Source organism: Oncorhynchus gorbuscha, linkage group LG09 (genome assembly GCF_021184085.1).
Source record: "Oncorhynchus gorbuscha isolate QuinsamMale2020 ecotype Even-year linkage group LG09, OgorEven_v1.0, whole genome shotgun sequence".
NCBI classification, from domain to species: Eukaryota; Metazoa; Chordata; class Actinopteri; order Salmoniformes; family Salmonidae; genus Oncorhynchus; species Oncorhynchus gorbuscha.
The window spans coordinates 76,922,946-76,936,753 of record NC_060181.1 but is presented as its reverse complement, the minus strand read 5'-3'; the positions used below and the strand labels follow the sequence as shown (position 1 = coordinate 76,936,753).

Genomic DNA, 13,808 nt, shown 5'->3' with positions numbered 1-13,808 from the left:
ACATCAATTTAATCCTGCCCTGTTTTAGTTTTGACTCATGTCTCTGTTTCTAAGGAACTTTTCACAGAGGGGCAGCAGGACATCCAGCAAGACACCAACTGAGATGGGGTAGGCTGATCCAAATATGTGTCATTTTAGGTTTAAATATTTTGTCAGGGACAACTTTCATACCACATTCTGAAATTGTATTTTTGTCCCCCCCGTCTTATAACTGGAATGTGATACAAAATGAGACAACTGTGTGCTTTAGGGCCATGCAGATGCCTCCGAGCGGTCGGGTAGGCTGTTTGGAATGTCTCTCCAATAGGATAAAAAAAATGTATTATAATTATGCCCCCACACTTCTAAAACCAAAGTTGCGCCCCTGATTTTTGTATATGAATCAATGTGTGAATTCAAAAGACGAGCCACTGTAAACCTTAATGTAAATGGACAAAAATCCAGTATATGCACTTTTCAGCACTGAAGATATGAGTTTGTGAAAAACAATGTCATAGACAGATTACTGTGATAAAGGGTGGAGTTAACTTATACTGTAGCTGAGGATGATACAGCAGCTCTTAGACCCCTGTCGTTGTGTTCCAGGGGCAGTGGAGAGGAGAAGGAGAGTGTGCAGGGGAGGTTTCACAGGAGACTGTCTCGTCTGGGGAGCAGAGGCTCTATTAGAGAGCCACCCAGACCTCCACCCCAACCTGTCCAACCCTCAGCCACATCTCCGCCCCTAGCCCCGGCCCCAGCCCCGGCCACAGTTGACAGTCCCACTCCCCCAGCAGCGAAACCTCCAACCGCTACAGCCCCAGCCCCTAAACCCTTGGAGCTTCCCCCAAAACCCACTGATATAAGCCTGAAGCTAAGCCTCCCTCCAAGGCCTCTAACCAGGTGGTTCAGCAGCAATGAGCATGGCACCACAGTCCTACAGGTATAACCCAACCAGCCCTCATACACCAGGCAGAGATATTAAAGGTGTAATAGGGTTATCCCACATAACAAATACTACATTTTACTATATAATACTATAGTACTTACTATAGAATTCTATAGTGTCCTGTAGTAAACTGTAGTATACTGTAAAATACTATACTATACACTGTAGCATCCCTCGATCATGTAGTGCTTATAAATATAATTTTGTGGTATTCTGTAGAATATTGTCCTACACACTGTCGTATCCCTCAATTGTGTAGTGCTTACTGTAGAATTGTGTTGTATACTGTAGAATACTATACTACACTGTACTGATACGCACATGTTTAATATGCATATACCCCACCCATTCCCCTCCCCAATATCCATATCCCAATAAATACACAACAGTAAATACTACAGTATACTACAGTCATATCCACAAAAACACTGCAGTAAATACTACGTATAAAAATATTACAGTATACTAAAGTGTTTTTTCGTAGTATTATTTAGCTGTGAGGGTTGCCAAGATGAAAAAGAATCCTGGGACGATTATTTCAGTAATCTATCTGAATGGTTGCTAACATCATTTAACATGGAGCGGATCGAGACGATTGATGGAAGTTGAATCTTATTCTTCCTTCCAGGGGTTTGAGGTGTTCCGTGGTGACGAGACTCTGTGTGATGTCATCCTGGTGCCTGGGGACAGCAGTGACACCTTCCCCGTGCACAGAGTCATTATGGCCTCTGCCAGCAACTACTTCAAAGCCATGTTCACTGGTTAGTCTGTGATAAATTACATTCAAAGAGGGCTTTCAATTTATGCAATATGTCAATATATTTTTATATGTCAAATGATTTCACTGGTGATTGTTTTAAAATGAGAAAAAAAGAAGGAACCCACACACTGCTCTTGATAGTATCACTGCTCTTTAATAAGCTTTACATATTGGCCTCCAGAGATTTTGTGATTTTTTAAAAATTAGCACCCTCAACCTAGCCCCACCCACATCCGTTCCACGCATCGAATGGGGTTGGAGTTGAAGGAAAACAAATAAGTGCTACCAAATATAACAATATGCATTTCATAAATATGAAAATAAAGTGTGTACATAAAACACGTCTGTAAAACCACTATGTGGACATCGACCTACCAAGCAAGTTTTCAGAAATCATTGGGTACAGCGCAAGAAAAATATCAGAGTAATCTGAAAGCAGCACAACAAGGCTCCACGAAGGAAAAGATGTAGGAGATGCAAGTGGTCAAAGAGGGGACCAGGAACACAGGCCGTGGACACGGAGCTACAGCAGGACTCAGTAATTAACCTCACCAAAAAAGTCTGACTCGCAAATCTCAAGGGCCGCGGCTTTTGTGGCACAAGGGGTAACGATGCTTTGAGGGTGGTTGTTGTCGGTGTGTGCAGAGGGTCCCTGGTTTGAACCCAGTCTTATCTAAGGGCCTCTCTTTTGTACCTACATGTGCAGACAAACCATTTGATACGAAAGTAGGTCTGTTTATATTCTTTTGCAAGAAGTCAACTTAAGCACGTGTTTTCTCAAACCACTGTTTCGTGCCTAGAAACTCAACAAAGAACTGGTACCCATTTTAAGCCCAAAAGCAAATTCTGTCCTATGGTTAACAACTCCTCAAGTAATACCTCCTCAATTATAGTCGAACAAGATGCCATGTCAGTGTAACAGTTTAGCCTCCGTCCCTCTCCTCGCCCCATACCTGGGCTCGAACCAGGGACCCTCTGCACACACCGACAACAGCCACCCTCGAAGCAACGTTACCCATTGCACCACAAAAGCCTCGGCCCTTGCAGAGCAAGGGGAACAACTACTTCAAGATCTCAGAGCGAGTGACGTCACCGATTGAAATGCTATTAGTGCGCACCCTGCTAACTAGCTAGCCATTTCACATCGGTTACACTCACCCCCCTTTTGACCTCCCTCTTTTCGGCAGCAACCAGTGATCCGGGTCACGGCACCAATCTAAAAGTTTAGCTTCCGTCCCTCTCCTCGCCCCGAACCAGGGACCCTCTGCACACACCGAAAACAGCCACCCTTGAAGTATCATTAACCATCGCGCCACAAAAGCCAAGGTCCTTGCAGAGCAAGGGGAACAACTATTTCAAGGTCTCAGAGCGAGTGACATCACCAATTGAAACGCTATTAGCGAGCACCCCCCTAACTAGCTAGCCATTTCACATCGGTTACATCAGTACATACGAGAAAAACAAACAACATTCAGAAGAACCTCACTAGAACATGCACTTAATGAACTAATGAAAGATTCATCTTTGGTTATTAAACCTGCAGACAAGGGGGGTGCTGTTGTTTTAGACTGTGAAAATACAAAAAAGAGATTCTGGGACAACTCAGTAATGAATGTTTCTATAGAAAACGGAGTGTTGATCCCACACAGGTGTTCCAAAGGGATATATGTTCTAATCTGGAGCCCTATTAAATAACCTTATCTCAAAATCTGAATATGAATATCCTTGCTGCAAATTTGCCAGACATCCATGCCTGTACATTTTGTCAAAATTACACAAACCTAAAACACAACAAGGCAATAATCCAGGCAAACCAGTGGTTGCAGGAATAGGCTCAATGCTAGAGCCATTGTCGAACTTCATAGACTCTTTTATTAAAATGAATGTGCAAGCATTGCCATCATATGTGAAAGACTGTAGACTTCATAAACAAGATTTCACTAATAACGGGTTTAACAGAAGACTGTATTTTGGTCACATTAGATGTCGAGAGTCTTACTATTTCAGGTCTGATGATGAACACCATCTCCAAACAAATGGAACATAGATGGACTCCACATTCGCGCTGAGCTATGCTAACCTTTATGTACCCAGGTAAAAAATTGTGCAGGTCTTATTTTGACTATTTGACCCTTAATTAGCTTTGAAAAGCTAATAAACATGTAGAAATGTGAGCAGAATTTTGTATTCCTAGTTGAATTAGAGAATGTAAACAAAGTACAAACTTTTTATATTTGAATATCAATAGCTCCTTGGTCATGTGACCTACTGACTTCAAACAAGGGTCAGAATGTCCACTGACTACCCTTCTATATTGCACACCCTTGAGTTTGTCCATTTTCATCTCACAAGTTTTTACATTAATGTTTTTATCTTTCTAATTTCAATAGCTCCTTGGTCATGTGACCCACTGACTTCAAACAAGATTCAGAATGTACACTCAGTGGGCCTACACATTGCATATCCTTTTGTTGTCAATTTTCATCTCACGCCATTTTACATTAATTTGCCTGCTCTGCCCCCATGAAGGATAGTGTCACTCACACACCTATTCACTAGGGACTTCTCCCTGGGGCCTTCCTGACCTCCAGCAGGCCCCCATTGACCTGGTGACCTCTGACTCCAGGCCTCGAGGCCTACACACCCGCCTGCCCTCTCCTTGGGCCTGAGAGTGTATAGCTTTCTCCCTGGAACTACATTTACATTTAAGTCATTTAGCAGACGCTCCCTTCAGGCCTCCACACCTACTCTCCCTACCCGGTCAAACACCCCTCTCCCTTGGCCTTAGCATATAGCTTACTCCCTAGAATTACTAAAACGTCTATAGGCCCACTGTCAGGAACCACGTGCACCTGGTAACCCGTAACAGGCTCTGTGCTCCTGGTGACCCACCCTCCAACATTCATGGCTCCTGGTGACCCCGCTCCAACATCCATGGCCTGAGTGGAATCCTTATCCTGGAGTTACAGATCTTTTTTGCCAACTTCCCTTACCTACATTGTTATAATATGCCAGAGGCTGTTACCCTTGGAGACCTGCTGCGGATACGGGTGCTGCCCGGCCTGAGATTTGCACCTTCGCCCCAGATTTTCAAGGGCCAGGGAAAGCTCACCAGATGCCGCAGAAACCGCAACGCTTTCCAGGGCTTGGGCCCCTCTCTCGGGCGAACCCATTCCAGGGCGCCCTGCCCTTCACAAAGAAAAGAGAACTCTCCCCGGGGCTCCCGCCAGCTTCTCCGGGATCGGTCGTGTTACCATACTGGATGCCTCGCAGCCCCCATCTCAACCTGTATGTGGACATTCTGAAAGTAATTTGAGGTCAGTAGGTCACATGACCAAGGAGCTATTGAAATTAGAAACATTGAAAAACATTAAAAAAATGTATGTAGAATTGAGAGAGATGAAAATGGACGAACTAAAGGGTGTGCAATGTGTAGGCCCAGTGAGTGGACATTCTGAACCTTGTTTGAAGTCAGTAGGTCACATGACCAAGGAGCTATTGAAATTCAAAAAAATAATAAATTATTTAAAATAGTATGAATTGTAAATCGACCCAAAAGTGTGTGTCATATGTGTCTATGCCATCGGGTTAGATAGAACCAGTTTCGAAAGTTTTAGGAGTAATGGTTAAAGAGCTATTAAAATTTGAAAACTGAGATATGTCACTATGTTGACGGTCCCTAACTGCGGTTGGTGGACGTAAGGAAAACTACAGGCGACTATCCGTTGAATATCCAACCAGAGTCTGTGTTTACCTCGGTCCTTTATGTGGGTCTTTTTGAAGAACGTTTTGTTAATAATGAAAACTAAAATCTATTTTTGAATAAAGTCCTGAAGTGGTATCGATATATTGACGACATTGTTTTGCATATGGGGAGGAACGGGAAAAGAGCTGTCAGACTTTATGGTATTACTCAATAACATTGACCCCAATCGCAAATTCACTATTGAATGTGACACTAAACGTGTTCATTACCTCGATATGTGGATTGAGAAATCAAATGGAACCCTGTTTACAGATCTGTATAGAAAAGAAACGGACATAAATACTATTACAGAAGGACAGCTTCCATCCTGAGCCATTAAAAAGAGGACTTCCAAGAAGCCCGTTTTTCAGACTGCTCCGTATATGCCACTCCACAGAGGACTATCTAGAAAAAGCAGCGGAGATGCGCAATAGGTTTCTAACCGCTGAACCCAAACCGGCTGCGCGCGTGCGTTATCGTGCGCCATCGTGCATAAATGTATTTTGCCTCCCCCACACCAAACGCGATCACGACGCAGGTTAAAATATCAAAATAAATTCTGAACCAATGACATTAATTTGGGGACAGGTCGAAAAGCATTAAACATGTATGGTAATTTAGCTAGCTAGTTAGCTTGCACTTGCTAGCTAACGTTAATTTGTCCTATCTAGCTAGCTTGCTGTTGCTAGCTAATTTGTCCTGGGAAATAAACATTGAGTTGTTATTTTACCTGAAATGAACAAGGACCTCTACTCCGACAATTAATCCACACATAAAACGGCCAACCGAATTGTTTCTAGTCATCTCTCCTCCTTCCAGGCTTTTTCATCGTTTAATCGCATCTAAACTTTCATTGTATTACCACGACTACTGGCAAAACAGTTTGTCTTTCAACCACCCACGTGGGTATAACCAATGAGGAGATGGCACGCAGGTACCTGCTTCTATAAACCAATGGGATGGGAGAGGCAGGACTTGCAGCAAGATCTGCGTCAGAAATAGGAATGAGTTCTATTTTAGCCCTTGGCGGCAGACGCTCGTTGGCACGCTCGAGCAGTGTGGGTGCAATAATTGAATAACATGGATTTCTAAATTTATTTTGCTACGCTTGCGCACGCGACGTGTCTGGTTTGGTCAGCATGTTAGAAGAGGTTATTCTCCACAATGTGTGGATGAAGCTCTTAATTTGCCATTGGGGAAAACAGAGATGAACTGCTACAAAAAAGACCATCTAGAGCTAAAGAACACTCTGTAATGTTCATAACCACATATACTGTACTTTGAACTCGTGAAACTCGTGAAACGTGGGAGACACCTGAAACCCCACCTCTTTAAGGAATACCTAGGATAGGATAAGTAATCCTTCTCACCCCCCCCCCTTTAAGATTTAGATGCACTATTGTAAAGTGACTGTTCCACTGGATGTCATAAGGTGAATGCACCAATTTGTAAGTCGCTCTGGATAAGAGCGTCTGCTAAATGACTTAAATGTAATGTAAATGTAAGAAACACTGGCATGTTTTATTATCGGACCCAGCTTTGCCGGCTGAATTTAAGAATCCACTACTTGTTGTATATAAGAGAGGTCACAATTTACACAATAAATTGGTCCATGCCAACTGAACTGCCAGCCACAAAAGAAAATCAGACAGGCTCTTTTACGCCCTCTTCCGAATGGCAGCTATAAATGCAGAGGTTGCGCACAGTGCAACAATATAATGAAGTGTGAATATTTCTGCCACCCACATACAGAAAAACGTGCTCCACCACCCATGTTATCGACATTATTAAATGTCCATGTGGGCTGTGCCATGTAGGTAAAACCTCTTGTTCTCTCAAAGAGAGAATCAGTGAACATAAAAGCTCAATCAGGAGAAACGACAGGGATTATCCAGTCGCAGTACATTTTAATGACCTAAAACATGACCTTTCTACCTTTTAGATTTTGTGGCATAGAGAAATTTTAGATATCAGACAGGGGAGGAGATAGTAATAATACTCTGAGTAAAAGAGAATGTTTTTGGATTTTCACCCTCCAGACATTATTTCCTAAAGGTCTTAATGATGAAATGCCAATGTATGTTATGTTGTAAATTTAAACATGAATTATGCCCCTATTTCAGATTATGCTGACATTTTTCTTGCACTGTACCCAATGATTTATGAAAACTTGCTTGGTAGGTCGATATCCTCATTGTGGTTTTAAAGATGTGTTTTGTGTTCACACTTTATTAGAATATTTCTGAAATGCATATTGTTATATTTGGTAGCACTTATTTGTTTTCCTTCGACTTCAACATCATTCGACGCGTGGAACGAATGTGGGTGGGGCTAGGTCTACATAAGGGTGCTAATTTAAAAAACTCACCAAAGCTCTGAGGTAGACCGTGAGGCTGATACATATAGCGTATTAAAGAGCCGTATTACTATCAAGAGCCTTGTGCAGGTTCCTTCTTTTTTTCTCATTTTATTCAACTGTTACCATGCACCTGCAAAAAAAGATAGCTCAGATGTGCGAGTGCCTTTTGAATTACTGGTGATTGTTTTACAATGTGTGGTGGAGAGGATTTGTGAGGGCAAATGCTCAATGAAAGTATGTAAGTCCCAAGTCCTAAGTATGTAAGATTGTTTCACAGATGAGTTCAGGGCTGAGCTAATAAAGTCTCTCTCTTACTGTACTTGCACTCATCACGTCCACTCAGACCAATCACCATAAAGGGGAAATGTGGTAAGAAACAAAGACAAGGACACTGACACCTTGACTTAAAACGTCCTCTTTTTACATCTCACTGTGTTAAAATATACTTTCACTCTTACACCATTAACTGTAACAGCATCCACCCTCTATATCTCTCCCTTTTCCTCACTCCCTCTCTCTAGGGGGTATGAGAGAACAGGATATGAGGGAGATTAAGCTCCATGGGGTGAGTAAAACAGGTCTGAAGAACATCATAGAGTTCATCTACACATCCCGGCTGAGTCTGAGCATGACCAACCTGCAGGACACTCTGGAGGCTGCCAACTTCCTCCAGGTCCTCCCCGTCCTCGGATTCTGCAACAAGCTGCTCAGCACTGAGGTTAGTGAATCCGGATACCTACTGGTACTGAAACATAAAACATAAAAATAAACATTTTTCATTTAACTAGGCAAGTCAGCTAAGAACAAATTCTTATTTACAATTGACGGCCTACCGGTGAACAGTGGGTTAACTGCCTTGTTTAAGGGCAGAACAACAGATTTTTAGCTTGTCAGCTCTGGGTATCGATCCAGCAATCTTTCGGGTACTGGCCCAATGCGCTAACCACCTGCCGCCCCACAAACAACAGGCAGGTGGATGGGTGGATTGAAGAGACAGTGGAAAGTTTGGCAGATGTAAAAACAGGAGACCCTTCACAAGTTCATCCAGTCTTGTCTGTTTACCTGTTTGTGTGGCAGATCACCATTGATAACTGTATGGAGGTGGAGCGCATCGCCAGGGACCTGCTCCTGGAGGATGTACAGGCCCACATTGGGAAGTTTGTATGTCAGAACCTGTCAGCATTGCTACAGTCTGGCCACTACCTGCAGCTCTCTCAGCCCAGCCTGGCCAACGCCCTGGCCAGCGACAGCCTCAAGGGCTTCTCTGAGATGGAGCTGTACCGCATCGCCCGCACCTGGCTGGACCACGACCCCCCCACCCGCCGCTCCACCGCCTACTCCCTGATGAGCCAGGTCCGCTTCCCCCTCATGACCCCCACTGAGCTGCTCGAGATCTCCCAGGAGGATGAGGGGCACGATGATGGCGGAGCGGCCATGATGCGCTCGGACACGGCCTGCGTCAACCTCCTGCTAGAGGCCAGCAACTACCAGATGATGCCCTTCCTCCAGCCTTCCTTACAGACGGAGCGCACACGCATCCGGTCGGACACCAAACACCTGCTGGCGCTGGGCGGGGTGATGAAGCAGCAGCTGGTGGTGAGCAGGGAGCTGAGACTGTATGATGAGGAGATCGGCCATTGGAGGGCGCTGAGGCCTATGGAGGTTCCCCGCTACCAGCACGGCGTTGCCCTGCTCGGGGGCTTTCTCTACATCGTAGGCGGCCAGAGCACCTACGACACCAAGGGCAAGACGGCGTTGGACAGCGCCTACCTCTATGACCCGCGCTTCGACCGGTGGTTGCAGGTGGCCTCGCTCAATGATAAGAGAACCTTCTTCCACCTGAGCACCCTGAAAGGGAAGCTGTATGCTGTTGGGGGCCGGAATGCCTCAGGAGAGATTGGTGAGTCACTAAGTGTACTGGATAGGTTTTTCCTGCAATCTGTTACACAGAAATATCAATACGTTCCAAGGGATTGTGATCTTTAAGGTGCATGTTGAGTGAATTTGTTTTTTACTCCTTTAGACACCATGGAGTGCTACAACCTTAGAAGGAATGAGTGGACATTCGTGTCTCCCATGGTCGACCCCCACTACGGGCATGCTGGGACAGTCCATGGTGACCTGATGTATGTCTCAGGTGAGTTTCTCAGACCACTGGTAGTTAGATTAGAAACTTACCAAACTGTTAAAACCTACAATGTGAAGGCCTGAATTGACTGTGATTGTTGCCCTGATAAAATCAGCTCAGACTGGAGAGGTTATGAGTTAATGAATTCAAACAAAGGCTGTGTTGTTGACATGTTTTAATCGACTCTTGTCAATTAACAGCTTTGATAGACTTTAACAAAAACATAGTAGTTCTGGAATGTTCTCATTCTCATCTTGGTCGATTTCTATGTCGGTCTCCTAGCAACTATGAGGGCCAGGAAACACAAAGACCTTTGGTTGAAATGGGTCAAAGTATACTTATTTTCCGACGAGGTTAACCACAGCTCTCTGAAGAGCAGCTGTGTAAAAGTCTTGCACACAGACAGACAGAAAACAGCTTATTCTGAACACATGTTTTGAAAGTGCATGTAGAAAATGTATCATTTTTAATCTGCAATCATTTAAACAGTGGTTTAGTAGTTTGAGCCCAAAAAGCAGGTGGATCCCATTGGATGTGTTATGGAACATGTAGAGGAGGGTGTAATGTGCAAAAGAAGCTGGTGGGATGAAATAAATGGAATGTAGTCAAATGTGGTTTCCATATGTTTGATACTGTTCCCTGTATTCCCTTCCAGCCATTACAATGAGCATGTCCTCCTATAGCTCCTCCCACCAGCCTCCTCTGGTAATGGATTAATGGCATAGACATTGAAACCAGTAGATAGTGATAGCGCTGACGCCATCCATGTATTCCTATGGAAAACTCCCGATTGCGCATAAAGCCGGAAGTATTTGAATTTGAAGCCACCATATTGCTGAATGGAGCAATCAGTGGAGGCTGCTGAGGAGAGGTTGGCTCATAATAATGGCTGGAATGGAGCAAATGGAAACCATGTGTTTGATGTTGTTAATTTGAAAATAAAAGAGAGCCGCACACTCTAGGAGCTCAGATGCAAAAATTTAATTACCAACGTTTCGACAGCCAAGCTGTCTTCATCAGGGTATTTGATGTTGTTAATACCTTTCCATTTATTCTGCTCTAGCCATTACCACGAGCCCATCCTCCCCAAATAAGGTGCCTCCAACCTCATGTGGGCTGAATGGCACCAAAAAATTGTAAAGGATCATGGTGAAAGTGGCCCTAGCAAGCAAAGGATCATGGTCAATGTAGTCATTTTCTTCCTGCCTGAGAGAGTCAACCGGGAGTCTCCTCGTAGCCTGCCGGCCCGTGATTGTTCTGTTTCAGCATGTGGTCCTGTGTGACTACAAATGTTGTAGTCAAGAATGGATCACCATTTAATTAAATATCCCGATTTCTAGCGAATTTTAAAATAATTCACAGTGGGGATCGAACTTGATCATAATAAACACATTTTAGAGGCCAAAACGGTTGTCTACATTTTTTTGTGTTTGGCCGTTCTGGCAATCGTAATTTACATAGGCTTTCTAGGGCAGACTAGGGCTTTCGGCACTGCTACATTGCTACACAGTAGCCGACCAGCAGAGCTCGTGACTTCACACTCCAGACCGGAAACTGGGAGCCTGGGTAATGGCCACAGCTCTCTGCAGCTCGCAGCACCAGACCACGTCCTTCCTGTTCAGACCCAAACATTTCTGTTTTTCACATTAATGCTCCTATCCCACTCTACGCTGGTGGTTGACAGTATGTGTAGGAAAGCACCTGACCACCGGCTCACAGTCCAGTTCTCTACACCATCAATCTTTCCTTCTCATGGTCCATCCTTCACATTTACTACCAAAGTTACACTGCCTTCCCCTTGAACTCCATGGATCTGTTAAAGTCAGGGGAAGTGAGCTGGAGTCAACGACCTCGGTGGAACTTCACATGATTATGCATAGTATTGACGTCAGACGGAAGCAGCAAGGACAACGATCGTGTGAAACAGTGTGTCTTCCTAATGTTGTGAGATTTTCTGTTGTTTACAGAACACTGGTGCTGTGAGATTAGAATATCAGGGCCTGCTTAGAAAGTAGGAGAAAAATGAATGGCTGCAATATTGCCGTTAACATGTATGTATGAGCATATGAGCATATGATGCATGGAATGTTAAGGCCTACTTATATGAATGTATTCTTATTTTACATTTATGTAGTTCTGTCCCTAAGCTGTTCTTAATGCTCTGCATTATGTCTTGTTTAACTGCTGATTTAGCAGTAGCTAATGGGGATCCGAATAAAATCCCAAATACAAACTCTCTCTGACCATGGTATATGGATTGAAATTAAAATGTTTGTCTTGTTAAAACCATAGTATACTCGTTTGTAGACATAAAATAGTATTTTAGTAAACATGTTGTCATAGTATCTACAGTATCTAATAATGAAACCCGTGTCAATTCACTGATCCAACAGGCGGAATCACACGGGACACGTTCCAGAAGGAGCTGTTGTGTTATGACCCTGAGACTGACGCATGGAGTCGCCGTGCTGACATGATGGAACTGCGTGGCCTACACTGCATGTGCACAGTGGGCGATCGGCTCTATGTGATGGGAGGGAACCACTTCCGGGGCAGCAGCGACTATGATGACGTACTTAACTGTGAATTCTACAGCCCTGAGGTGAAACAAGGCAAAGGCTCTGATTTTGGTCCCAACAATATGATAAGCAAATTTACCACTTTTCCAAAACCTTACTCTAATCCTAACTGTTACTTAAGTCCTGAGTTTGATGGTCAGGTAGCCTAGTGGTTAGAGCATTGGGCCAGTAAACAAAAGGTTGCTGGATCGAATCCCCAAGCTGACAAGGTAAAAATCTGTCATTCTGCCCCTGAGCAAGGCCGTTAACCCACTTTTACCTGGGTGCCGACGACGTGGATGTCGATTAAGGCAGCCCCCTGCACCTCTCTGATTCAGAGGTTGGGTTAAATGCGGAAGTTGAATGCATTCAGTTGTACAACTGACTAGGTATCCCCCTTTCCCTTAAAGTTTTAGGAACTTTCTGGGTTGGGTGAAAATTACAACCAAACAAGGAACCAATGGCATTTGGAGAATTCTCAGACCTGCGTTTTATATCTTCCCCCAGGTGGACCAGTGGACGGTGGTGGCGGCCATGCCACGGGGCCAGAGTGATGTAGGGGTGGCCGTGCTCCAGGGCCATATCTACGTGGTTGGGGGCTACTCCTGGAACAGCCGCTGCATGGTGGACATCGTGCAGCGCTACGACCCAGAGAAGGATGAGTGGGACCGGGTGTTCAATGTGCTGGAACCCCTGGGCGGCATCCGGGCCTGCACCATGACCGTGCATCTGCCTGAGGGTGCCGTGGACAACGGCAAGATGCAGGAGTGCCCGCTGGACACTGCAAAGAACTGAAAGCTGAGATCAAGAACATATAGATTTAGCTTCTCTGTGTTTGAGATGCTGGAAAGTGTGACTTTTTTGTGGGAGAAGTGGAAAATGTGCAGTAGAATTTCTCGAATAGGTCCCACAAGGGGTTGGAACCGGTTCAGGAAACACAACAGAAAACCGGAAAATAACAAAACATTTCAAAGAACAGAATTGGAACAGGGAATGAAAGTGATCCATACTGTTCCAGAACTGAACCGTTATTTTTTAAATGCATGGCAGCCGGTTAATAACGTTATTTTACTTGTCCCACAAAACAATGCAACAAAGTATCTATGGAAAGCCCTCACTCTGTCATTAAGAAACATATTCCAGTGTCTGCCTGCAAGATAAATCTTTGCCTGTGATTTTGAGTGTTTTGGCTATCTGCCCCTCCCCCCTTTGACGTTACAAGCATGATTCAGAAGACAGGGAGAGATTTTTTTATATATATTTTTTAATTAGAGAAGAATGGATTATCTTGTTCAATGCTAATTAAGGTTACTATAAACCCAGTTATCAAGTT

General features: G+C 44.2%; 1 protein-coding gene and 1 long non-coding RNA gene across 2 annotated transcripts in view; one reads left to right on the top strand and one right to left on the bottom strand.

The window, feature by feature from the left end:
* Positions 1-6,330, bottom strand: part of LOC124044105 — a 7,846-nt gene extending 1,516 nt beyond the window's left edge. The window contains exon 1 of the long non-coding RNA XR_006840431.1: positions 6,161-6,330. This is a non-coding gene — a long non-coding RNA (uncharacterized LOC124044105). The remainder of the gene's footprint in view (positions 1-6,160) is intronic.
* The window catches only part of si:rp71-68n21.9 (kelch-like protein 9), a 15,176-nt gene extending 1,368 nt beyond the window's left edge, over positions 1-13,808 (top strand). The window contains exons 2-9 of the mRNA XM_046363552.1: positions 55-108; positions 586-919; positions 1,554-1,686; positions 8,311-8,507; positions 8,867-9,689; positions 9,813-9,926; positions 12,311-12,519; positions 12,983-13,808. Coding sequence (XP_046219508.1) covers positions 104-108; positions 586-919; positions 1,554-1,686; positions 8,311-8,507; positions 8,867-9,689; positions 9,813-9,926; positions 12,311-12,519; positions 12,983-13,270 — 2,103 coding nt within the window. The 5' untranslated portion in view covers positions 55-103 and the 3' untranslated portion in view covers positions 13,271-13,808. The remainder of the gene's footprint in view (positions 1-54; positions 109-585; positions 920-1,553; positions 1,687-8,310; positions 8,508-8,866; positions 9,690-9,812; positions 9,927-12,310; positions 12,520-12,982) is intronic.